At 39.2% G+C, this 25109-nt stretch overlaps 1 protein-coding gene across 1 annotated transcript; it reads left to right on the top strand.

Annotated features, from left to right (window-relative positions):
- Positions 1 to 228: 228 nt before the first annotated feature.
- On the top strand, positions 229 to 1191 carry LOC139128889 (uncharacterized). The gene has a single exon (XM_070694586.1). The coding sequence runs from the start codon at positions 229 to 231 to the stop codon at positions 1189 to 1191; it is 963 nt and encodes a 320-aa protein (XP_070550687.1).
- Positions 1192 to 25109: the final 23918 nt, after the last annotated feature.

Below are 25109 nucleotides of genomic sequence, written 5' to 3'. Positions count from 1 at the left end.
ATGGATTTTGCAAAGGCATTTGACAAGGTGCCACACCAGAGACTGCTGGGAAAAATACAAAGTTATGGAGTGCCAGATCATACATTGCAATGGATCAGATCATTTCTACAGAATAGAACTCAGAGAGTAATAGTGAATGGAAGTCTTTCACAGTGGGAACACGTGACTAGCGGAATCCTCCAGGGAAGTTAACTAGGACTCTTATTATTTGTGATCTATATAAACGACATGCCACAGTGTGTGAGTTCAGATGTGTACCTTTTTGCGGATGATACCAAGTTGTCACGTGATGTATCAAAGAGCAATGAGCACTTGTATCTTCAGAATGACTTAAAGAGACTAGAAGAATGGGCGAACACTTGGCTATTGAGATTCAATGCAGATAAATGTAAAACCATATCAATCAGAGGAAAATCCACTAAGCACATAAAGTATCAGTATTCCATGGGCTCGGATACCACAACACATGTACTTGAAAATGTCGACAGTGAAAAAGACATTGGCGTTTTTATTGACTCAGATTTATCCTTTGAAAAACATATTCAAGAGAAAATTAACAAAGCCAACAAGATTATGGGAATTATCCGAAGGACCTATGTGTATCTGGACATTGAGAACTTTTTATTTCTGTACAAAGCTTTAGTTCGTCCACATCTGGAATATTGCAGCTCTGTGTGGCATCCCTATAAAGAGAAAGACATTGATGTAATAGAAAATGTACAGCGGAGAGCAACTCGGCAAATACCAGCCTTGAAAGGACTCACATATAGTGAAAGGCTTGCTAAAATTGGCTTACCAACTCTTGCCTATAGGAGAGATAGAGGTGACATGATTGAAACCTTCAAAATTCTGAATGGACATTATGATGAAGCTGTATCAAATTTCCTGATAAGAGATAGACAGGTTAGAACAAGAGGACACTCTCAGAAACTACAAAAGCATTTTTGCCGACTTGACATCAGAAAATTTTCCTTCACAAACCGGATTGTTGCCATATGGAATTCTCTGCCAGATTATGTTGTAATTGCACCATCTGTCAACTCGTTTGAACAGCGCCTGGATAAGTTCTGGACTACCCAGGGAATTAAGTACAATTACAAGGAAAAACTTCATACAGTTGGAGCACCAGGACTTATGTACTACCAACCGGATCTGGACATAGAGGCCGAGAGGCCTGCGCCCAGTACCTAACCTAAGTAAACCTAAGTAAACCTAAGTAGTATATTTGAGGTAAAAGGTCATCAAAGTCATTTGTCATTTTGTTTAAAAAAATTTATCCCATACTTATCCCCATATACCAAAAAATCAGACCTCTAGCTGTGTTGGTTTGCCAAAAATTAGATATATCTATATTTAATGAGGTACCGGATATGGCACCATATGGTGTCCAATCATACCAAATATGAAGGGTGTAGCACTTATGAGTTATGGATATATATGTATATTTGAGGTCAAAGGTCATCAAAGTCATGTGACATTGTGTTTAAAAAAAATTATCCCATACTTATCCCCGTATACCAAAAATCAGACTTCTAGCTTTGTTGGTTTGCCCAAAATTAGATATGTGCATATTTAATGAGGTACCGGATATGGCACCATATGGTGTCCAATCATACCAAAAATGAAGGGTGTAGCACTTGTGGTTACTGAGTTATGGACATACATTAATATTTGAGGTAAAAGGTCGTCGAGGTCATGTGACATTTTAATCAAAAAGTATCCCATACTTATCCTCATATACCAAAAATCAGAACTCTAGCTCTATTGGCTTGCCCAGAATTAGATATGTGCATATTAATGAGGTTTAGGATGTGGCATCATAAGGTCTCCCATCCTATTATTATTATTATATTATATTATTATTATTATTATTATTATTATTATTATTATTATTATTATTATTATTATTTATTTCTTAAAAAGCGCACTACACTTCGTCTCAGTGCTCTGTACACAAACAATGAAATAAGAATGACAAATAAAAGAAAATCAATACATATCATTAAACACAGTAACATTCCTTAAAAAGATAAGTTTTCAACTGGCGCTTAAAGGATTGAACCGAACAGTTTAAAATAGCATTAGTAAACACTAGTTCATTCCATAATATTGGAGCAGCAACTGAAAAAGCACGAAAAACCATAGTTTACAGTAGTGTTCCTCGTATCCTACCAAATATGAAGGGTATAACACTTGTGGTTCCAGAGTTATTGACATATTAGTATATTTGAGGTCAAAGGTCATCGAAGTCATTTGTCATTTGTTTAAAAAAATTGTATCACATACATATCCCCATTACCGAAAATTGGACCTCCAGCACTTTTGGCTTGCCAAAAATGAGATATGTGCATATTTAATGAGGTCTAAGAAGTGTCATTATAAGTTCTTCATCATGCCAAATATGAATGATGTAAATCTTGTGGTTACTGAGGTACGGACATATATGTATATTTGAGGTCAAAGGTCATCGAAGTCATGTGACATTTATGTAAAAAAAATGTTTTTCTTAGTTATCCCTTTACACCAAAAATCAGACCTTTGGCTCTATTGGATTGCTCAGAATTAGATATGACTCTTACATAGGCCAGAATAAGCCATTGGTATAGCTAAGCTGCAGAGCTATAAGGGGGGTCAAAGGTCATTGAAAAATCAGAAAAACAATACTTTAAAAATCTTACTCAAAAAACTGCCAGGTCAATTTCCTTGAAATTTATTATATAGCATCTAAGTAGTATGGCCTATTAGGTTTGTGAAAAGATTTTGGATCGGTCAAATTTTTATTCAAATTAGCTTGAATACAATATTTTCATAGAAAATGTAGCAAGGTCACGTGACTAATTAAAAATTCAAGGGTTAGGTGCACACCTTCTCATTGGCCCTGATCAATATGCGAAGTTTGAGAAGCGTACATGCTGTGGTTTTCCAGATCTAGGCTGGCAAACAATTGTCGGAAGAAGCAAGAAAGAAAGACACCAATGAAACCAATAGTTGTCCCTATATACCAAAAATCAGACCTCTAGCTCCGTTACCTTGCCAAAAATCAGATATGTGCATATTTAATGAGGTATGGCATACGTTACCATAAGGTCTCCCATCATACCAAATATGAAGGGTGTAGCCCTTGTGGTTACTGAGTTATGGACAGATATGTATATTTGAGGTCAAGGTGAACGAGGTCACATGACATTTTGTCAAAAAAAATTGTATCCCATAGTTATCCCTTTATACCAAAAATCAGACCTCCAGCTCCATTGGCTTGCCAAAAATTAGATATATGCATAATCAATGAGGTATAGGATATGTTGGTCATTTGACATTTTGTTAAAAAAGCTTAACACAGGATTCTTACATAGCCAGGATAAGCCATTGGTATAGCTTAGCTGCAGAGGTATAGGGGAGGTCAAAGGTTGAAAAATCAGAAAAATAATACTTTAAAAATCTTCTTCTCATAAACGGCTAGGTGAAAATACTTGAAATTTGGTATGTAGCATCTAGGTAGTATGGTCTAAATGTTTCTTAACAGATTTTCGATTTTTCAGTTTTTATGCATATTAGATATAATTAAAATTGTTAATCATAAATAACAGGCAGGTCATGTATCCAATCAAAATATGAAGGGTCAGGTGCATCAGTACTCAGTATGCCTAATAAGCCCTGCAAGTTTGAAAAGGCTGCGCGCAACGTTTTTGGAGATCTAGCTTTACAAAAAATTCACGGAAAAAGAAGAGGAAGAAGAATATAGCTGCAAGCAGCAATGCCGGGGCCAAAGCAATCTTAAAGGGAAACCTAAGTCCAGCGACTTTGACAGTTTATCCCTTCCAAAATCGCCCTTGAGTAAAATGCAGCTCAAATTTGCAACATATTTGCACGCGCTGACGACTACGGCGCGACGAAAAGAGAACTTGAAGTAGACGACATTTATGGAAATGAGCCCGGAATTCCATGGGCGCGAAAGGGCTCATGGGAGAAGCGTGCGTGACGTCATCGGCGATACAGACGATTGCAGCTTGCAGCTGGAGGAGTACTGTGAACAGTTCAGCGCGTTCGTAAGACGACTATGGAGAGTTCGGACAGCGATATTTCTGACATCGAGTATTACTTTTCCCTGACTGAAATCAAACCATACTAATTTGAACCTGTCCAAGATATGTAATAATTAGAAAGCATCTCAAAACATCGTTCATATCTTGGTTGCTTGCGTTTTGTGTATGATTCAGAGGAGTCACTGTGCTTGTACAGACCCCGAACTGGATTGGAGAGACTGAGTGACCCTGCGATCCTTCAACGCTACGTTTCTAAAACAGAGTTTTCTGTATCAGTTGCTTAAAATTAATTTTTGGTTCGTGAATGATACGGAATGATTGACTGATTGTATGTGTTACCGTGTAAGTCGAGCTTGGCCAGATCTTTAAGGTTGCGAAATCTCCGATATGTATCAGAAAATATTTATTCGCGATTTGACAAATCTATTATAGTGTCGTCTGTTTTTCGAAGCTGGTGTCGAACTTAGGAAGTCGGACTTACTCAGATCTACAAAGTGATGAAATCGCCGACATAATGAATACTTGCCCGCTATTTAAAAACATAGTATCGTCTTAAAGCTTGTTATAAGGAATGTGTTTCATACAAGACCAGCCCAAACTCCCGATGATTTCCGATATGTCCTCTGTTCAAGTCCCGATCGCCAAGTAAAAATGTTTACATGTAAAGAATGTAATTTGTGCTAGGGCCTCCCGAGTCCCGATGATATCCGCTCGGCCCTCTCGACGAAGTCCCGTGTGGACATTTAATGAAAAAAATGCTATACATGAAAAAAAAATGTATTTCGTGCATTAATAAATCTAATAATGTAAAACACAGTATTCTTGACTTCCGGCCATGGATGCTATTTTTGAACTAAGAGTCGGACAGAGGTATTCGAGTGGTCAGATCTGTTAGGTGGTGAAATCTCTGATATACATCGAATATTTACCCATGATTTGACAAAGTATCGTCTAGTATCAGAGTTAAAGTCCTAAGTCGCCGATATTTATTGGATAAATATCCGTGATTTCGTAGACCCGGCATGCCAACACCATACAGTGCAAGTAAATCTAGGATCGTCTGGTATCAATATTAGCCTAGGAGTTCCGGCGCAATTGATATTTACCGGGTAAATATAATATCGGCGGTTTCTCACACCAAGCGTGCCGATACACAGTAGGCAAAAAGTCATTCCAATAGTATCTTGTAATATCAATATTACAAGGTATATAGTCCCGAAATTGCCTATATTTATTGGTTATATATCGGAGATTTGGCAGACCCGGGATGTCAAGATAAGAGAAGCTTTGTGTAGTTTCGTCTTCGGATTTTAGAGTCCCGAAATCGCCAATATTAATATTTATCTGGTTAAAACCGGCGATAGTAGGCTGACTCAGCATGTCAAGATACGAACCGCATTGTGTAGTATCGTCTTGTATCGGTATCAGAATCCCGAAACCCCTTATAAAACAATCATCCTGAAAGAATTAGAACATAACGTTGTATCTTTTACAGATTTTATTTAAATTCGCCCGACTTTCTTTAGCCACTGTCTTCGAAAAAGCTGTTCTGTGGGAAGACGGTAAAAGCTGACTCCGTTTGTTCTTCCCTGAGTGATTTTTGCACTCAACTGAACAACAGTTAACTATTTTTTTATGCTATTGAGCATTAAAGAGTCGTAACGTGCACTCCTACAGTCATAGACTCCAATGCTTTGGTAGGCTGTCACACATGTTCGTGTATCGCCGATGACGTCACACACGCTCCTCCCATGAGCCCTTTCGCGCCCATGGGATTCCGAGTTCATTTCCATAAATGTCGTCTACTTCAATGTCTCTTTTCGTCGCTCCGTAGTCGTCGGCGCGTGCAATTATGTTGCAAATTTAAGCTGCATTTTATTCAAGGGTGATTTTGGAAGAGATGAACGGTCAATGTCGCTGGACTTAGGTTTCCCTTTAAGTGGAAAAAAGAAGGCAAATGTATTGAGAGAGGGCAAAGGTCATTACCGTTACATGTCTTTTTTGCAACAAAACTTTCTTTCCTTATGTTACATCTGTCAACATAAAATCAGAACACTAGGTTTATTGCTAGCTCAAAATTAGAAATGTGCACAATTATGAGGTACTGCATGTGGCATCATAAGGTCTAAGATCGTGCCAAATATGAAGGGTATAGGACTCTTGGTTACTGAGTTATGGACAAATATGTATATTTATGGAAAAAAGGTCATCGAGGTCACGTGATATTTTGTCAAAAAAAATTGTATCCCATAGTTATCCCTATATACCAAAAATCAGACCTCTACCTCTGTTGGCTTGCCCAAAATTAGACATGTGCATATTTAATTAGGCATGACATATGGTACCATAAGGTCTCCCATCATACTAAATATGAAGGGTGAAGCCCTTGAGGTTACTGAGTTATGGACAGATATGTATATTTGAGGTCAAAGGTCATCGAGGTCACGTGACATTTTGTCAAAAAAAATTGTATCCCTTAGTTATTCCTATATACCAAAAATCAGACCTCTAGCTCTATTGGCTTGCCGAAAATTAGATATGTGCATATTTAATGAGGTACAGCATATCTTACCATAAGGTATCCCATCTTACCAAATATGAAGGGTGTAGTCCTTGTGGTTACTGAGTTATGGACAGGTATGTATATTTGAGGTCAAAGGTCATCGAGGTCACATGACATTTTGTCAAAAAAATTGTATCCAATAGTTATTCCTATATACCAAAAATCAGACCTCTAGCTGTGTTGGCTTGCCCAAAATTAGATATGTGCATATTTAATGAGGCATGACCTATATGGTACCATAAGGTCTCCCATCATACCAAATATGAAGGGTGCAGCCCTTGTGGTTACTGAGTTATGGACAGATATGTATATTTGAGGTCAAAGGTCATCTAGGTCATGTGACATTTTGTCAAAAAAATTGTATCCCATAGCTATCCCTATATACCAAAAATCAGACCTCTAGCTCTGTTGGCTTGCCCAAAATTAGATATGTGCATATTTAATGAGGCATGACCTATGGTACCATAAGGTCTCCCATCATACTAAATATGAATGGTGTAGAACTTGTGGTTACTGAGTTATGGACAGATATGTATAATTGAGGTCAAAGGTCATCGAGGTCACGTGACATTTTGTCAAAAAAATTGTATCCCATAGTTATCCCTATATACCAAAAATCAGACCTCTAGCTCTGTTGGCTTGCCCAAAATTACATATGTGCATATTTAATGAGGCATGACCTATGGTACAATAAGGTCTCTCATCATACCAAATGTGAAGGGTGTAGCCCTTGTGGTTACTGAGTTATGGACAGATATGTGTATTTGAGGTCAAAGGTCATCGAGGTCATGTGACATTTTGTCAAAAAAATTGTATCCCATAGTTATCCTTATATACCAAAAATCAGACCTCTAGCTCTGTTGGCTTGCCCAAAATTAGATATGTGCATATTTAATGAGGTACAGCATATCTTACCATAAGGTATCCCATCATACTTAATATGAATGGTGTAGCCCTTGTGGTTACTGAGTTATGAACAGATATGTATAATTGAGGTCAAAGGTCATCGAGGTCACGTGACATTTTGTCAAAAAAATTGTATCCCATAGTTATCCTTATATACCGAAAATCAGACCTCCAGCTCTGTTGGCTTGCCCAAAATTAGATATGTGCATATTTAATGAGGCCTGACCTATGGTACCATAAGGTCTCCCATCATACCAAATATGAAGGCTGTAGCCCTTGTGGTTACTGAGTTATGGACAGATATGTATATTTGGGGTCAAGGGTCATCAAGGTCATGTGACATTTTGTCATAAAAATTGTATCCCTTGGTTATTCCTATATACCAAAAATCAGACCTCTAGCTCTATTGGCTTGCCCAAAATTAGATATGTGCATATTTAATGAGGTACAGCATATCTTACCATAAGGTATCCCATCTTACCAAATATGAAGGGTGTAGTCCTTGTTGTTACTGAGTTATGGACAGATATGTATATTTGAGGTCAAAGGTCATCGAGGTCACGTGACACTTTGTCAAAAAAATTGTATCCGATAGTTATTCCTATATACCAAAAATCAGACCTCTAGCTCTGTTGGCTTGCCCAAAATTAGATATGTGCATATTTAATGAGGCATGAATAATATGGTACCATAAGGTCTCCCATCATACCAAATATAAAGGGTGTAGCCCTTATGGTTACTGAGTTATGGAGAGATATGTATATTTGAGGTCAAAGGTCATCGAGGTCATGTGACATTTTGTCAAAAAAATTGTATCCCATAGTTATCCCTATATACCAAAAATCAGACCTCTAGCTCTGTTGGCTTGCCCAAAATTACATATGTGCATATTTAATGAGGCATGACCTATTGTACCGTAAGGTCTCCCATCATACCTTACATGAAGGGTGTAGTCCTTGTGGTTACTGAGTTATGGACAGATATGTATATTTGAGGTCAAAGGTCATCGAGGTCACGTGACATTTTGTCAAAAAAATTGTTTCCCATAGTTATCCCTATATACCTAAAATCAGACCTCTAGCTCTGTTGGCTTGCCCAAAATTAGATATGTGCATATTTAATGAGGCATGACCTATGGTACCATAAGGTGTCCCATCATACCATATATGAAGGGTGTAGCCCTTGTGGTTACTGAGTTATGGACAGAAATGTGTAATTGAGGTCAAAGGTCATCGAGGTCACGTGACATTTTGTCAAAAAAATTGTATCCCATAGTTATCCTTATATACCAAAAATCAGACCTCTAGCTCTGTTGGCTCGCCCAAATTAGATATGTGAATATTTAATGAGGCATGACCTATATGGTACCATAAGGTCTCCCATCATACCAAATATGAAGGGTGTAGCCCTTGTGGTTACTGAGTTATGGACATATATGTATATTTCGTGCAAGGGTCATCAAGGTCATGTGACATTTTGTGAAAAAAAATGTTTTCAATATTTATCACTATATACCAAAAATCAGACCTCTAGCTCTGTTGGCTTGCCCAAAATTAGACATGTGCATATTTAATTGGGCATGACATATGGTACCATAAGGTCTCCCATCATACTAAATATGAAGGGTGAAGCCCTTGCGGTTACTGACTTATGGACAGATATGTATATTTGAGGTCAAAGGTCATCGAGGTCACGTGACATTTTGTCAAAAAAATTGTATCCCTTAGTTATTCCTATATACCAAAAATCAGACCTCTAGCTCTATTGGCTTGCCCAAAATTAGATATGTGCATATTTAATGAGGTACAGCATATCTTACCATAAGGTATCCCATCTTACCAAATATGAAGGGTGTAGTCCTTGTTGTTACTGAGTTATGGACAGGTATGTATATTTGAGGTCAAAGGTCATCGAGGTCACGTGACATTTTGTCAAAAAAATTGTATCCAATAGTTATTCCTATATACCAAAAATCAGACCTCTAGCTCTGTTGGCTCGCCCCAAATTAGATATGTGCATATTTAATGAGGCATGACCTATATGGTACCATAAGGTCTCCCATCATACCAAATATGAAGGGTGTAGCCCTTGTGGTTACTGAGTTATGGACAGATATGTATATTTCGGGTCAAGGGTCATCAAGGTCATGTGACATTTTGTGAAAAAAAATGTTTTCAATATTTATCACTATATACCAAAAATCAGACCTCTAGCTCTGTTGGCTTGCCAAAAATTAGACATTTGCATATTTAATTGGGCATGACATATGGTACCATAAGGTCTCCCATCATACTAAATATGAAGGGTGAAGCCCTTGCGGTTACTGACTTATGGACAGATATGTATATTTGAGGTCGAAGGTCATCGAGGTCACGTGACATTTTGTCAAAAAAATTGTATCCCTTAGTTATTCCTATATACCAAAAATCAGACCTCTAGCTCTATTGGCTTGCCCAAAATTAGATATGTGCATATTTAATGAGGTACAGCATATCTTACCATAAGGTATCCCATCATACCAAATATGAAGGGTGTAGTCCTTGTTGTTACTGAGTTATGGACAGGTATGTATATTTGAGGTCAAAGGTCATCGAGGTCACGTGACATTTTGTCAAAAAAATTGTATCCAATAGTTAGTCCTATATACCAAAAATCAGACCTCTAGCTCTGTTGGCTTGCCCAAAATTAGATATGTGCATATTTAATGAGGCATGACCTATGGTACCATAAGGTCTCCCATCATACCAAATATGAAGGGTGTAGCCCTTGTGGTTACTGAGTTATGGACAGATATGTATAATTGAGGTCAAAGGTCATCGAGGTCACGTGACTTTTTGTCAAAAAAATTGTATCCCATAGTTATCCTTATATACCGAAAATCAGACCTCCAGCTCTGTTGGCTTGCCCAAAATTAGATATGTGCATATTTAATGAGGCATGACCTATGGTACCATAAGGTCTCCCATCATACCAAATATGAATGCTGTAGAACTTGTGGTTACTGAGTTATGGACAGATATGTATAATTGATGTCAAAGGTCATCGAGGTCACGTGACATTTTGTCAAAAAAATTGTATCCCATAGTTATCCTTATATACTAAAAATCAGACCTCTAGCTCTGTTGGCTTGCCCAAAATTAGATCCCATAGTTATTCCAATATACCAAAAATCAGACCTCTTGCTCTGTTGGCTTGCAAAAAATTAGATATGTGCATATTTAATGAGGCATGACCTATGGTACCATAAGGTCTCCCATCATACCAAATATGAAGGGTGTAGCCCTTGTGGTTACTGAGTTATGGACAGATATGTATATTTGGGGTCAAGGGTCATCACGGTCATGTGACATTTTGTGAAAAAAATTGTTTTCAATGGTTATCACTATATACCAAAAATCAGACCTCCAGCTCTATTGGCTTGCCCAGAATTAGATATGTGCATAATCAATGGGGTATAGGATGAGCTGGTCATGTGACATTTTGTTAAAAAACCGTAACACTGATACATGTCCTTGTGTATCAAAAATCAGAACTCCAGCTCTAGTTTGAAGGCTGGAATTACATATGTGCATAATCAATGTGGTAGAGAAACATGCCAGGGTCATAGGTCAAGTTCATCCTCAAAATATTGATTTGCAGTTTGATCCCCTGTAGGTCACTGTTCAGTAGTCACTAGCCCCCGGCCCCCCACGACTCTCACATAGGCCAGAATAAGCCATTGGTATAGCTTAGCTGCAGAGGTATAGGGGAGGTCAAAGGTTATTGAAAAATCTGAAAAATAATACTTAAAAATCTTCTTCTCATAAACGGCAAGGTGAAAATTCCTGAAATTTGGTATGTAGCATCTAGGTAGTATGGTCTAAAAAGTTTCTTAACAGATTTTCGATTTTTCAATTTTTATGCAAATTAGGTGAAATTAAAATTTTTAATAATTAATAACAGCCAGGTCATGTATCCAATCAAAATATGAAGGGTCAGGTGCACCAGTACTCAGTATGCCTAATATGCCCTGCAAATTTTAAAAGGCTGCGCGCAACGGTTTTGGAGATCTAGCTTTGCAAAGAATTGTCGGAAGAAGAGGAAAAAGAAGAAGAAGAAGAAGTGATCCGGAGTAAATACAATAGGGGACAAGCCCATAGGGCTTGTCCCCTAAAGAAGAAGTGATCCAGAGTAAATACAATAGGGGACAAGCCCATAGGGCTTTTCCCCTAAATATAGCTGCAAGCAGCAATGCCGGGGCCAAAGCAATCTTAAGTGGGAAAAAGAAGGCAAATGTAATCAGAGAGGGCAAAGGTCTTCACCGTTACACGTCTTTTTTGCAACAAAACTTTCGTTCCTTATGTTACATCTGTCAACAAAAAATCAGAAAACTAGGTTTATTGGTAGCTCAAAATTAGAAATGTGCACAATGACGAGTTACTGCATGTGGCATCATAAGGTCTAAGATCGTACCAAATATGAAGGGTATAGGACTCTTGGTACTTAGCTATGAACAAATATGTATATTTAAGGAAAAAGGTCATCGAGGTCATGTGATATTTTGTCGAAAAAAACTGTTATCCGTAGAGCTCTATCCCTATATACCAAAATCAGACCTCTAACTCTGTTGGCTTTCCCAAAATAAGATATGTGCATATTTAATGAGGTTTATGATTTGGCGTCATAAGGTCTCCCATTCTACCAAATATGAAGGGTGTAGCTCTTTTGGTTTCTGAGTTATGGATATATATGAATATTAAAGGTCAAAGGTCATCAAAGTCATGTGACATTTTGCTTAGAAAATTGTATCCCATACTTATCCCCTCATACCAAAAATCAGACCTCTAGTTCTATTGGCTTGCCAGAATTAGATATGTGCATATCTAGTGAGGTCTATGATATGGCGTCATAAGGCTCCCATCCTACCCAATATGAAGGGTGTAGCACTTGTGGTTACTGAGTTATGGACATATATTAATATTTGAGGTCAAAGGTCATCGAGGTCACGTCACATTTTGTAAAAAATACTGTATCCCATAGTTATCCCTATATACCAAAAATCAGACCTCTAGCTCTTTTGGCTTGCCGAAGTTAGATATGTGCATATTAAATGAGGCATGGCATATAGTACCATAAGGTCTCCCATCATACCAAATATGAAGGGTGTAGCCCTTGTGGTTACTGAGTTATTGACAGATATGTTTATTACAGGTCAAAGGTCATCGAGGTCACGTGACATTTTGTCAAAAAAATTGTATCCCATAGTTATCCCTATATACCAAAAAGCAGACCTCTAGCTCTGTTGGCTTGCCCAAAATTAGATATATGCATATTTAATGAGGCATGGCATATTGTGGTGGACGGGACTCCGCTCAGGATCGGATGAATATCTGGTAACGTGGCTTTGATCCAAGCAATAGAAATCCTGCTCTCGAACTTTTCCACATACACGTTGTTCTAAATGTCTTGTCCAACTTGCGCCATCGGGTAAAGACCAATAAAACGCCCCGGGTAGAAATAGCGACTACAACCAACGTCCTAAGCTAAATAACATAAGGATCTTGTGATCGCTGAACTAAGGACTGGCTACCACAGCAAGGAAGGGTTGAAATTAACTAAACTTGACAGAGCTGAGCGACATCGAAGTCGACACAATGCCATGGAAAGTTCTTCTCCCTGAAAGCATGCCAACATTCCACAAATCACGTGACTCCTAACGCACTTCTGATTGGCCACAATCCCCCTGTCCAGCAAGTAAGGAAACCCGTACTCAAGTGACGAAGTGAAGCCAAAATGAAACAATGTACCGATCACATATCACATTAGCATTTCCATAACATCTCCCCCGACCTCAGCATTCGAAGTCTCTTAAAAATAAGGAATAACAAAAATATAGCAAAGACTAGAAGAAAATAGGATAGCCATCCTGAAGTCAGGGAAAGGCTTGCGATATCTGCAAGGTCCCTATCGTCTGTCAACAACAAAAACCGTCGTCGTAGTAACACAACTAAAATCCGCTGTCATGTGCAAAATGCACACTTTGTCACCTGTCTGCAGTCTGTCTAGGCAGCTAACCAACAACTGCTGCCCTGTCATAGGTCCTACACTACCTACAAAAACTTGGAAAACACTGCAACACCAGAAAACAGTCAGCAAAAATGACTGTCAAAAAAATCAGTAAATTACATTTACTTTATCTTAGACCAACTGTATCAAGTGTAAAAATCTCAATGAACTACCTCACCACAAATGTTTACACGGTCAGTCAAAATTTAAACCGTGAAAATCTTCATCTTAGAAAAATTCACAAAAACGCTTCTGAAACTCGTCAAGCAGTCGCTAACTACAAAGTTTGGTCACACAATCTGTGTCAAAAATCACCAGCAAAACCCTCGCTGAACAAGTAATGAAACCTCTCTGATACAAAATCTTTCAAAACTCAAAAACATTAAGACTGGCGTCAAAACTTTAAAAATGGGTCCTCACCTTTTTTTTTTCTTTTTTCTTTTCTTAACACTAATTCTGTGCGTTCACAAATCTTTGAAACACAAGGAATTCTTATAAAACTTCTAAATTCTCATCTCAAGACATACGACAACTTTGCACTGTATCCATAGTACTTAGGTGACTTTTTCTGTCGTCTTGGATACCTAGTCTGCTCTGTGGATTTCTGACTCTCAACCACACGACTATCACTTTCGCTATCTACTTCAGCTAAATCTGGAGTTTCACTTTCTCCAAACACCTCCACTGACTCTTCTACCACTGGGCAGGATCAATATAGGTTTTGACTCAGAAGATGACCAGTGTAATCTTCAGTTTTGTTCTCACCATCTCTCTTTACAATTTCAAAACTCTTGGAAGTGACTACATCTGATTTACTATTCTTAATTTTAACAGTTGGTAATACACCATTGGATGGTTTACCGATCTGCTGTCTTTGATCAACTGGCAATAATTTCACCTGGTCTTACCATGAAGTGATATGTTTCCCTTGATAAGCCTTTAATTTCTCATAATGTATAATTTTAGGTTTAGCTCGTGGGCTTCTCTGTATGCGATATACAACATCAGTCAATTTACTGATAACCAAGTATGGACCATCATATGACAACTGAAGCTTTGGAGAATAGCCCTTTCTCCTCCTTTCATCCTTCAACCACACAAACCTTCCCACCCTAAACCCGTGCTTTGCAGCAAAACGACCATAACGAATCTTCTGCCTACGAGCTGTAGTTTGCAAATAAGCCCTTGCATGTTTATGTGCCTCATGCAATCTTTCCCTTAAATAGGTGACATAGTCTGTCTCCTTAGACCTATCTGGTGGCTCAGATGCAACTGCTACATCTAATGGATATATCAAATCCCTACCTAGCATTAGCATATTGGGAGTTTCCCCTGTGGAAGGATGGATACTGCTACGGTACGCAAAGGTTACAAGACTCAAATTCTTATCCCAATCTGACTGATTTTCTCTTGGATCCATATATCTACAAATATAACTAACAATACACTGGTTAAACGCTCCACCAAGCCATCCGATTGAGGGTGTCTGGGGGTTGTGTATGTTTATTTACTCCAAGCAGGAGCCACACCTCTTGGAATACATGTGACACAAAATTCCTACCCAAGTCGCTATGACACTCTAGCGGCATACCAAACCGACTCAAAAAGTTGTCCAACAGTACCTTTGCAACCGTAGAAGCTTCCTCGTTCGGCACAGCATATGCCTCCATCCATTTAGAGAAATAATCTCCAACTACAAGAATTTCTTATTTCCTGAACTTGATTCTGGGAAAGGTTCCAACACATTAATTGCTATCCTTTCCATCGGAGCACCAACAACATAAGTCTGCAAGGGTGCATATTTCTTAACCCTCTGTGTTTTGTTACGAGCACACAAATCACATGCCCTCACATGAGCATGCACATCTACGGACATGCCAAACCAATGATACTTCAACCTTATTTTACTCAGGGTACGACTTTTACCACTATGCCCTCCAAACAACGAACCATGGAGAGTCCATAGGACCAGTCCTACAAAAACCCGTGGCAGCACTATCTGTCCACCTGACTATTTTCCCATCTTGTGATTCCCATAACTGGTACAGAATGCCATCATGAACACGCAAGAGCTCATACATAGACCAGTATGACTTCAATGCAGGCGAGCGGGATGATACGTCAGACCACAACGGCTTTTCTTTACCAAATTCAACACATTGAATAAGAAAACCAATGTTCGGGTCGCTCATTTGCTGCTTCCGTAATTCTTCCCGCGACCACAACGGGTCATGCTTGAACATGGCATCACTGCACATTTCCCCATCGTCAAGATGATTTACCTGAGTGGATGACTTGTGCACAAAACTTTTTAGACGAGGCGTCCCCCGACCTCAAACTCGTCATTAACCTGACTTTTCCGAGTTCCCACTCCCTTAAGGACCGGATGATTTGCCCCATCAAAAGACCTATGATCACCAGAAACATCACCTTCAATTACCGGTGACTGACCAATTTCCTGGTCCAACAGTAAGTCAAACTGTTTATTGTTCCCATCTTGACCTATGACTTGCATAGAGCAATTGTCACAGTGCTGTCTACCACACTGCTTACATGGACGAAACGGTACTCTACTCAACGCATCAGCATTTGCATGCTTATTGCCCGGACGATGGACAATCTTGAAATCAAACTGACTTAAAGACTCTAGCCAACGAGCTAGCTGACCTTCAGGATTTTTAAACCGTAGTAACCAAACTAGAGATGCATGATCTGTCCTGATGGTAAATGGTCTCCCTAACAAGTAATGTCTGAAATACTTTGTGAAATACACAACTGCCAACAATTCTTTCCGTGTAACACAGTAATTCTGTTCCTGTGGACTCAATACACGATCTGCAAAACTTATGGGATGCTCTACACCGTCCTGAATTTGACTAAGACAAGCACCGATTGAGGACTGTGATGCGTCTGTATCCAAAATGAATTCCCCCTTCTCAGACGGGAAGGCCAACACAGGGTGAGATGTCAGTAGTTCTTTCAATTTGTCAAAGGCCTGCTGGCATTCATCACTCCACACAAAGATTACATTTTTCTTTGTCAAGTTCGTAAGCGGTCTTGCAATTTCTGCAAAATCCTGTATAAACCTCCTATAATAAGAAGCAAGCCCAAAGAAACTTCGTACCTCGGACAATGTTATAGGCACGGGCCAATTCTTTAGTGTTTCAATTTTCTTTGGATCCGTTGACATAACCTTTTCTGACACAATATGCCCTAGGAATTCTACCTGAACTGCAAACAAAGTACATTTCTTGGCCTTTAATTTCAATCCATCCGAACGCTATTTGTCGAAAACAATTTGCAACCATTCTAATTCCTGCTCAAAGGATTCACCAAACACGATGATGTCATCTAAGTAGAGTAATAAAATTTCCCACTGCAATCCTTGAAAAACCTTTTCCATCAATCTTTCAAAAGTACCAGGCGCACCACATAATCCCATGGGCATTGTAGTCCATTCTAACAGTTTGCCTAAGGAAGTTACTATTGCAGACTTTTCCCTACTATCTTTGTCAAGTTTAACCTGATGAAATCCCATATTCAAATCTAAAGTGGAAAACCAACAAGCTCCATACATTGCTTCTAAATTATCTTGTATCCTAGGAATAGGTTGTGCATTTTGAATAGTGACTGCATTCAGACGTCTATAGTCCACAACTAACCTTTGACTTCCGTCCTTTTTGCCCACAAAGAGACATGGCGAACTCCAAAGTGACGTTGACTCAACCAACATGCCCTTGTCTATCAATGATTGAACTGTTGTATTTCAATCTCTGTCTTTTCCAAAATGGTGCACGATACGGTGCCATTTTGATTTGGGCAGTTTGCTGTGTATCAATTCTATGCTCAACCACATCCGTCAACCCTAAGTCACACTCATTTTTACTAAACACATCAGAATTGTTGATCAACATTCTTCGTACCTGTTCCTTTTGTTTATCAGACTCAAGAGTGTACACTACGCATGTACAAATCTATTAAATGTGATGGCAACCCATCAACACTCAAAGCATCAGACAAACTTCACAACGCCCTGCAACAGTGCTACCACAAGAGGGCGCTCTATCAGAAACAACTGCAGTACCATCAACTTGTGTTCTGACATTACAATCCACTGATCTCTCTAGTTTGTATAAACCTACAACCTGACCACGCTTGACTTCTATGTCTTTTGTCCCTAAATTTATAACGCTAACAGGTAATAACCTTTGACCTGGCATCCCAGAGCAGACGCTGTCCCCATTCCTACAAGGAAACTATCGTTTGTGCTAGTAGGCTCCACTGTAGCAATTAACTCCGACCAGGGTAGAGTACTTGCCACAATTTGCTTACAATGAGATGTTTGTGACCCTTGACCCTTGAAACTGTCATAGCCCAGTTAAACTTTTCTAGGTTGTTTTGTCTTTCTAGCTGGTATAATTGGCTCATGTCCTGCCGGAATAATTTCATGAGAGACAGCCTGTAGCATACAACAGAAAGGTTTCAAACTTTCAGGGTTGATCTTCAAAACTTTATTGCCAACAACCACTGTACCGTTCTGCAAATTTAGTTGACAGTCAAACTGACTCAATACATCCATACCAAGAATACCTGCTGACCCATTAAGATCATTCCCAACAAGAACAGAAGTGTCAACTTTTCTGGAACCAATTTCAATTTGCACTGTAATACTGCCTGCTATATCAAGCTGAGATCCATCTGCCTGAACCACAGGTCCAGTAGGCAAAATTTGTGATGATTTTTTTCCTATTATTATCATAAAAAATAATTATGAATATTAATAAATTATTAATATGAATGTTACAGAATATTAAAACTTTTTTACACACAATGTCGTCTAGTTTGTGAAGATGCCATCTGGAAACTCCATTGTTTTGATAATTATGATTATGAATAAATTATGATTATGATTAATAAAGTCAAATTTAACACATTGTAATGTGCTTATGTGAACAACCCTCTGGAAACCCTCATAAAGTTTCACAATCTATGCCAAAATATACAAGTGACACCATCGCCCAGGTTTAGTCTTCGGCGAGAGTTACCATTGTCCAGGTTCAGTCTACGGCGAGAGTTACTACACAGTGTATATAATGAGAAGGTAGCCAGCTCCACTCGACAGTAAACTGACATACCCATGAATTACCTCCGTTTTCTTCACTTCTGCATGTTGATTCTCAAAATTTCTCCCGGTGTTGGCAAGTCCATAAATCAGCCATCAAATCTACCTAGTTTTGGCCACTTAGACGGAAAATTTGTGAAGTTTGAGGCTGCGAGAAGGTATATATCGCCAATGAAATGATTCTGCCTTAGCGGAATCGACAGCATCCGGGATCTTTTAGGGCCGTACGCGTGCTGGCGTTACGAGGACCTGTTACTTTTTTATGAATATGTTAGACAAATATATCCATGTCTTGCAAAAAATACTGAGAGAAAGTAAAATTTTAATAATATTATCAATAGTTTATTACAGAGCTTCCGTTAACGCAAAATCCTGCGTATTTCAAGCATGTTATTACTTTGAAGTACGCAAAGTAAAATGACGTCTGCGTAATCCGATACGCATTAAAAAGTGCAGTCTCTGTAACAAAGACATGAGCACACATAGTTTCCCTCCAATGTGAAGTTTATCAAGGACTAAAAATAAATTGTTTGCTGATAAAAATGTTCATAATTTAGCAATATTTTGTCCTACATCCTGTCAATCACGTTTTCCTTCAAGTCTGTACAATAAAAATGTAACAAGTTCAATAGAGTTCGTCGTTATTGCAAAAAAAAATTTTTTTTCCGCTGCGCCCAGTGCATACTTGTAAACCCTGAAGATCTCCTAGTCGAATATCAAGTTTAAGTTAATGCTACGCAAACTTAAAAATAATAGTTTTATGCCGGTCTGCAAACTTATTCCAGATTATTGCAAAATTGGCCATAATTGCAGCCGTGATTCCAGTCTCATCTGTCCCGTGTGAGCACGTGGGTTCAGTACCCAAAACAGGATTACAAAATCGAAACGTAGCTGTCTAAGTGACTATGCCTGATCTAAATGATCTGATGGTGATAACCATGGAAGGCCCGAGACTAAGTGAATTTGACTTCAGAGCAGCGATGATAGGTCAAGCAGCGAAGGCAATAGTGGGGAAGTTGTAGTCTAAATAATTAGGCCTAGTAGGAAATGAAAATCGTCGACAGGAAATAGAACAGAACAAATTGTGAAACTAATATCAAAGAAAAACATTGTCACTGATGTTGTTTATTGAACACTTATTCATTGACTTTTGAACCGGTTTTCGATATCGCGTAGACAGCTGTTATATATAGGTACTTACATGTAGTCATGTTGTACGCATTTTTGTACATTTTACGCAAATAGAAAAACAATTTGCGAACAGCCTTACGCAGATTTGGAAATCCTAACCGAAGCTCTGCAGTCTTATCACACTCAGAAACTGAAGCGAGGACTTTCTGTTTTCGGGAAAAAACAATTGACGCTACACACGAATGCAGTAGGGTCCATGGAAAAAAACACTAAAATTTTGAAACGAGAACGGGCAAGAAAATGTCAGCACGTTTGTAAGCCTGGAAGTGTTAGTCGTGTTCCTTGCTATTCAAGGTATTTGTGGGTACGATGTGCACATGGCGGAGGTTCTTCGGGAATAGGTGGATACCGTGGAAACCTAGCTGTGATATCGCAGTGGCGAACGTGCGGAGGAGGGCAGAGGAGTCGGTCACAGTTGATGACGGTGTGCTCACTATCGTCGGAAGTTCATCTGGACGTTTGTAATGGACGTACGTGATGACGGTGTCATCAAATAATATGGATAAGGTGTATATATTAAAATGCTGGCAAACACGATCGCAGCAATCTATATTGAGCTGCCTGCTGCGGTGTTTGTTCAGTTGATGCTGTCCCCGTTTCGCTGAAGCTACCACCTCCATTGATCGCATACCCAGTAAGCTGCTTTGGAGCAACCTTACAACTGCTATAAAGTTCGAAAAATACACCGTCCGACTAGAGAAATGAAACTCATTCCACGTTTTGATGTTGATCAGACACATGTACATTCGGGTCAACTGATGAGAGGTCTAATCAAAGGTCACGATCCGCGTTCATTGGCTGTACGATCAATTATGTCAGCATATCTAATAACGTTAAATCATGGCTCCGCCCTCGGCCCCGCTTGGCGGCTACATTCAAATTTCGCAAACGGCCCTAAAAGATCCCGGATGCTGTCGATTCCGCTAAGGCAGCATCATTTCATTGGCGATATATACCTTCTCGCAGCCTCAAACTTCACAAATTTTCCGTCTAAGTGGCCAAAACTAGGTAGATTTGATGGCTGATTTATGGACTTGCCAACACCGGGAGAAATTTTGAGAATCAACATGCAGAAGAGAAGGAAACGGAGGTTATTCATGGGTATGTCAGTTTACTGTCGAGTGGAGCTGGCTACCTTCTCATTATATACACTGTGTAGTATAAACTCTCGCCGTAGACTGAACCTGGGCAATGGTGTCACTTGTATATTTCGGCATAGATTGTGAAACTTTATGAGGGTTTCCAGAGGGTTGTTCACATAAGCACATTACAATGTGTAAAATATGACTTTATTAATCATAATCATAATTTATTCATAATCATAATTATCAAAACAATGGAGTTTCCAGATGGCATCTACACAAACTAGACGACATTGTGTGTAAAAAAGTTTTAATATTCTGTAACATTCATATTAATAATTTATTAATATTCATAATTATTTTTTATGATAATAATAGGAAAAAATCATCACAAATTATGCCTACTGGACCTGTGCCTGAACCAAATGATGACCAGTTTCAGACAAATTGGGATGCACGTTGTCTGGGATAGTGTTATAAAAGTCAAGCGATATCAATGTATGTGTACACCCAGTGTCAACAAGCATTTATCTCTGACACACCTTGAAATTTCACATCAAGCATCATACTACTGACGGAATCCCTACTTCTGTTGCCAACTTGTTTAATTTTATTCATATCACTAGTTTCAGAATTACAAGGCATGGGCGTTACAGAGCCATTGCCTTTGTCATTTGCCATAACAGTTTGCAAACCAATTTGACCTTTGCCCTTGGTATTGAACTTCGACCTTGCCTGGGATTCTATATTTCTAGGTTGACTCACTGGGACTGTTTTGTCGGTCGGCCAAACAGCCTACTGTGTTTAACTGCTTATTCATGTCTTTTCTTTTTGTTTAGGTTGAAAATCTGGACAGTCCCTTTTCAAATGATCAGGGCTATTACAAAGCCAGCATAGCTTTTCTTTTCTATGAAATTTTGCCTCTTTCCTAGATTTACCATTTTCTAACTTGTGTAGTCGTTTCGACCTTTGAAAACATATCCTGTACATCATTTTATTTTTCAGTAGATTGACCTATGCAATCATTAGTTGCCTGTGACACTTTACCCTTTGAACTACTATACCTCTGTAAAGCCTGAAAATTTTCCTCTAACAAGGCGGCCTTGAGGACACTTTCTGCAACCCACCAGCTTCATGAATCTTCCGCTGCAAAGACATATCGGGAATTGCTTCAAAACACAATCTTTCAAAAATTGAGCCTGTCATACCGGGGTAAGCTTTTATTATGATTTCACAGACCTGTTGTGCCAACTCACGCAAAGGCTGGTTCTTACCACGTACAATTGTTTTTGCTGAAAGCCTGTATACATCTTGCATGTGTGTGCTGCCAAACCGCTGACTGAGAATTGAACAGAGCTCTTTGTAAGTTTTCACATTGCCGCAACCGTGTGTAACAAAACGTAAAGCCCTGTCTCGAAGACGAGACATAAGAACATTATATTTCTGTTCTGGCGACCAAGCACTGAGATCTGCACAAATGTCAAAGTGAGTTTGGAACTCACAGAAATCAACACTACCATCATAGGTTTCTGGCTTCACAAAAACTAAATTTCCCTGTACCCGTATTTGATACATTCAGAGCTGTGTAATTTGGTCGTGACTGTGACATGTTAAGGGCAACCGAACCCTATCAGTTGTAACGATAGGGGTAGGACAAGAGACTGTTGTTACCATAGTACTTGCTGATACTGATGAAAATATTGGCTATATTGCCAATGGCAACCGATCCATTCCCTGAGAACTAACTGACCTCGCCACCCCTAACTGCGCTGTAGTAGCTGTAACCGAACCAACCTCTGGTTGTTTATTGAAACCCTACTCGCAACTGTTCATTTCACAAGGCCCAGCATGAGAAGGTCCACCAAAGCACTTCCTGTCATTACTATAGGCGTTGCCACTGATTGGCGTGTGAGGGCGCTGTCCTCCCCAACCGGCCTAATAGGTGTACTATGCTGTGACATTGAACCCAACCCGACAAATGTCTGCATCATTTGCTGAAGCTGATTGGCTACCCCTTTGAATTTCTGCACTTCACTTGCGATATAACAAACCGATCTTTCCATGGTATCTAATGGTCTACTCAATTCTAAATCATTCTTACTTTCCCCTACCACTCTGGCGACACATTCTGACCCCATCCCGTGCCTCGGAAGACACTGTTTCTACGCACATACATTGGCGGAGTACTCAAACCCTGATCAGAACTAACAGTAGAATTTAAAGCTGTTTGCTTAGACATGTTGTCGATCCCGCTGTCGAATTTAGTGTTAAAAACAACCTCCTTATCTCCAGACTGCGATAGCATCGTATCCCTAATAGGTGTAGCCATTGTGTACAAGACTAATGTTTTAATTAAAACACCAACAACGTAAGCTTATGTGTAATTCAATCTATCCTTCGGCGCGAAAAGGTCCAGCCTGACGACCGCACCTTCAAACTATAAAGCGTTCAAACAAACAGAAAATAAAATAAATCAGACAACAAAAGTCAGATGATCGATATACTGGTCCGACGAGTCAGACCCGGTTAGGAGTACCGTGCCCAGAGTATACGATCATCCGACCAACCTTTAAAAATGCGCCTGTTCTCGAATGTTCGACGGCAATTGAAAGTCTCAAGATGTCGTCTCAGCTGTAGCTGATATGAACGACAACAATCCCACCGCTGCTAACCAATGTGATGGACGGGACTCCACTCAGCATCAGATGAATATCTGGTAATGTGGCTTCGATCCAACCAAGAGAAATTCCACTCCCCAACTGTTTCACACACACGTTGTTTAAATGTCCTGTCCAGCTTACGCCATTGGTAAAGACCAATAAAAGAAATATCGACTACAACCAACGTCCTAAGCTAAATAACATAAGGACTGGCTACCACAGCAAGGAAGGGTTGAAATTAACTAAAACTCGACAGAGCTGAGCGAAAACGATGTCGACACAACGCCATAAAAAGTTCTTCTCCCTGATGGTATGCCAACATTCCACGAATCACGTGACTCCTAATGCACTTCTGATTGGCCACAATCCCCCTGTCCAGCAGGTAAGGAAACCCGTCACTCATGGCCGACAAGTGACGAAGTGAAGCCGAAATGAAACAATTTACCGATCACGTATCACATTAGCATTTCCATAACAATATGGTACCATAAGGTCTCCAATCATACCAAATATGAAGAGTGTAACCCTTGTGATTACTGAGTTATGGACAGATGTGTATATTTGAGGTCAAAGGTCATCGAGGTCACGTGACATTTTGTCAAAAAAATTGTATCCCTAGTTATCCCTATATACCAAAAATCAGACCTCTAGCTCTGTTGGCTTGCCCAAAATTAGATATGTGCATATTTAATGAGGCATGACATATGGTACCATAAGGTCTCCCATCATACCAAATATGAAGGGTGTAGCCCTTGTGGTTACTGAGTTATGGACAGATATGTATATTTGAGGTCAAAGGTCATCGAGGTCACGTGACATTTTGTCAAAAAAAATTGTATCCCACAGTTATCCCTATATACCGAAAATCAGACCTCCAGCTCTATTGGCTTGCCCAGAAATAGATATGCGCATAATCAATAAGGTATAGGATGTGCTGGTCATGTGACATTTTGTTAAAAAACTAACAATGATACATGTCCTTGTGTACCAAAAATCAGAACTCTAGCTCTAGTTTGAAGGCTGGAATTAGATATGTGCATAATCAATGAGGTATAGAAACATGCAAGGGTCTTAGGTCAAGTTTATCCTCAAAATATTGATTTGCAGTTCGATCCCCTGTTGGTCATTGTTCAGTAGTTACTAGCCCCCGTCCCCCAGGACTCTCACGATGGCCAGAATAAGCCATTGGTATAGCTTAGCTGCAGAGGTATAGGGGAGGTCAAAGGTTATTGAAAAATCAGATAAATAATACTTTAAAAATCTTTTTCTCATAAACGGCATGGTGAAAATTTGGTATGTAGCATCTAGGTAGTATGGTCTAAAAAGTGTCTCAACAGATTTTCGATTTTCAATTTATATGCAAATTAGTTGAAATTAAAATTTTTAATAGTTAATAACAGCCAGGTCATGTGTCCAATCAAAATATGAAGAGTCAGGTGTACCAGTACTCAGTATGCTTAATATGCCCTGCAAATTTGAAAAGGCTGCGTGAACGGT

Source organism: Ptychodera flava, unplaced genomic scaffold, assembly GCF_041260155.1.
Source record: "Ptychodera flava strain L36383 unplaced genomic scaffold, AS_Pfla_20210202 Scaffold_76__1_contigs__length_567409_pilon, whole genome shotgun sequence".
Taxonomy (NCBI): domain Eukaryota; kingdom Metazoa; phylum Hemichordata; class Enteropneusta; family Ptychoderidae; genus Ptychodera; species Ptychodera flava.
This window is presented reverse-complemented; position numbering and strand designations above follow the sequence as displayed.

Excerpts from the sequence above, each read along its gene's own strand:
- LOC139128889 (XM_070694586.1), top strand. The coding sequence starts at position 229 with ATGCCACAGTGTGTGAGTTCAGATGTGTACCTTTTTGCGGATGATACC.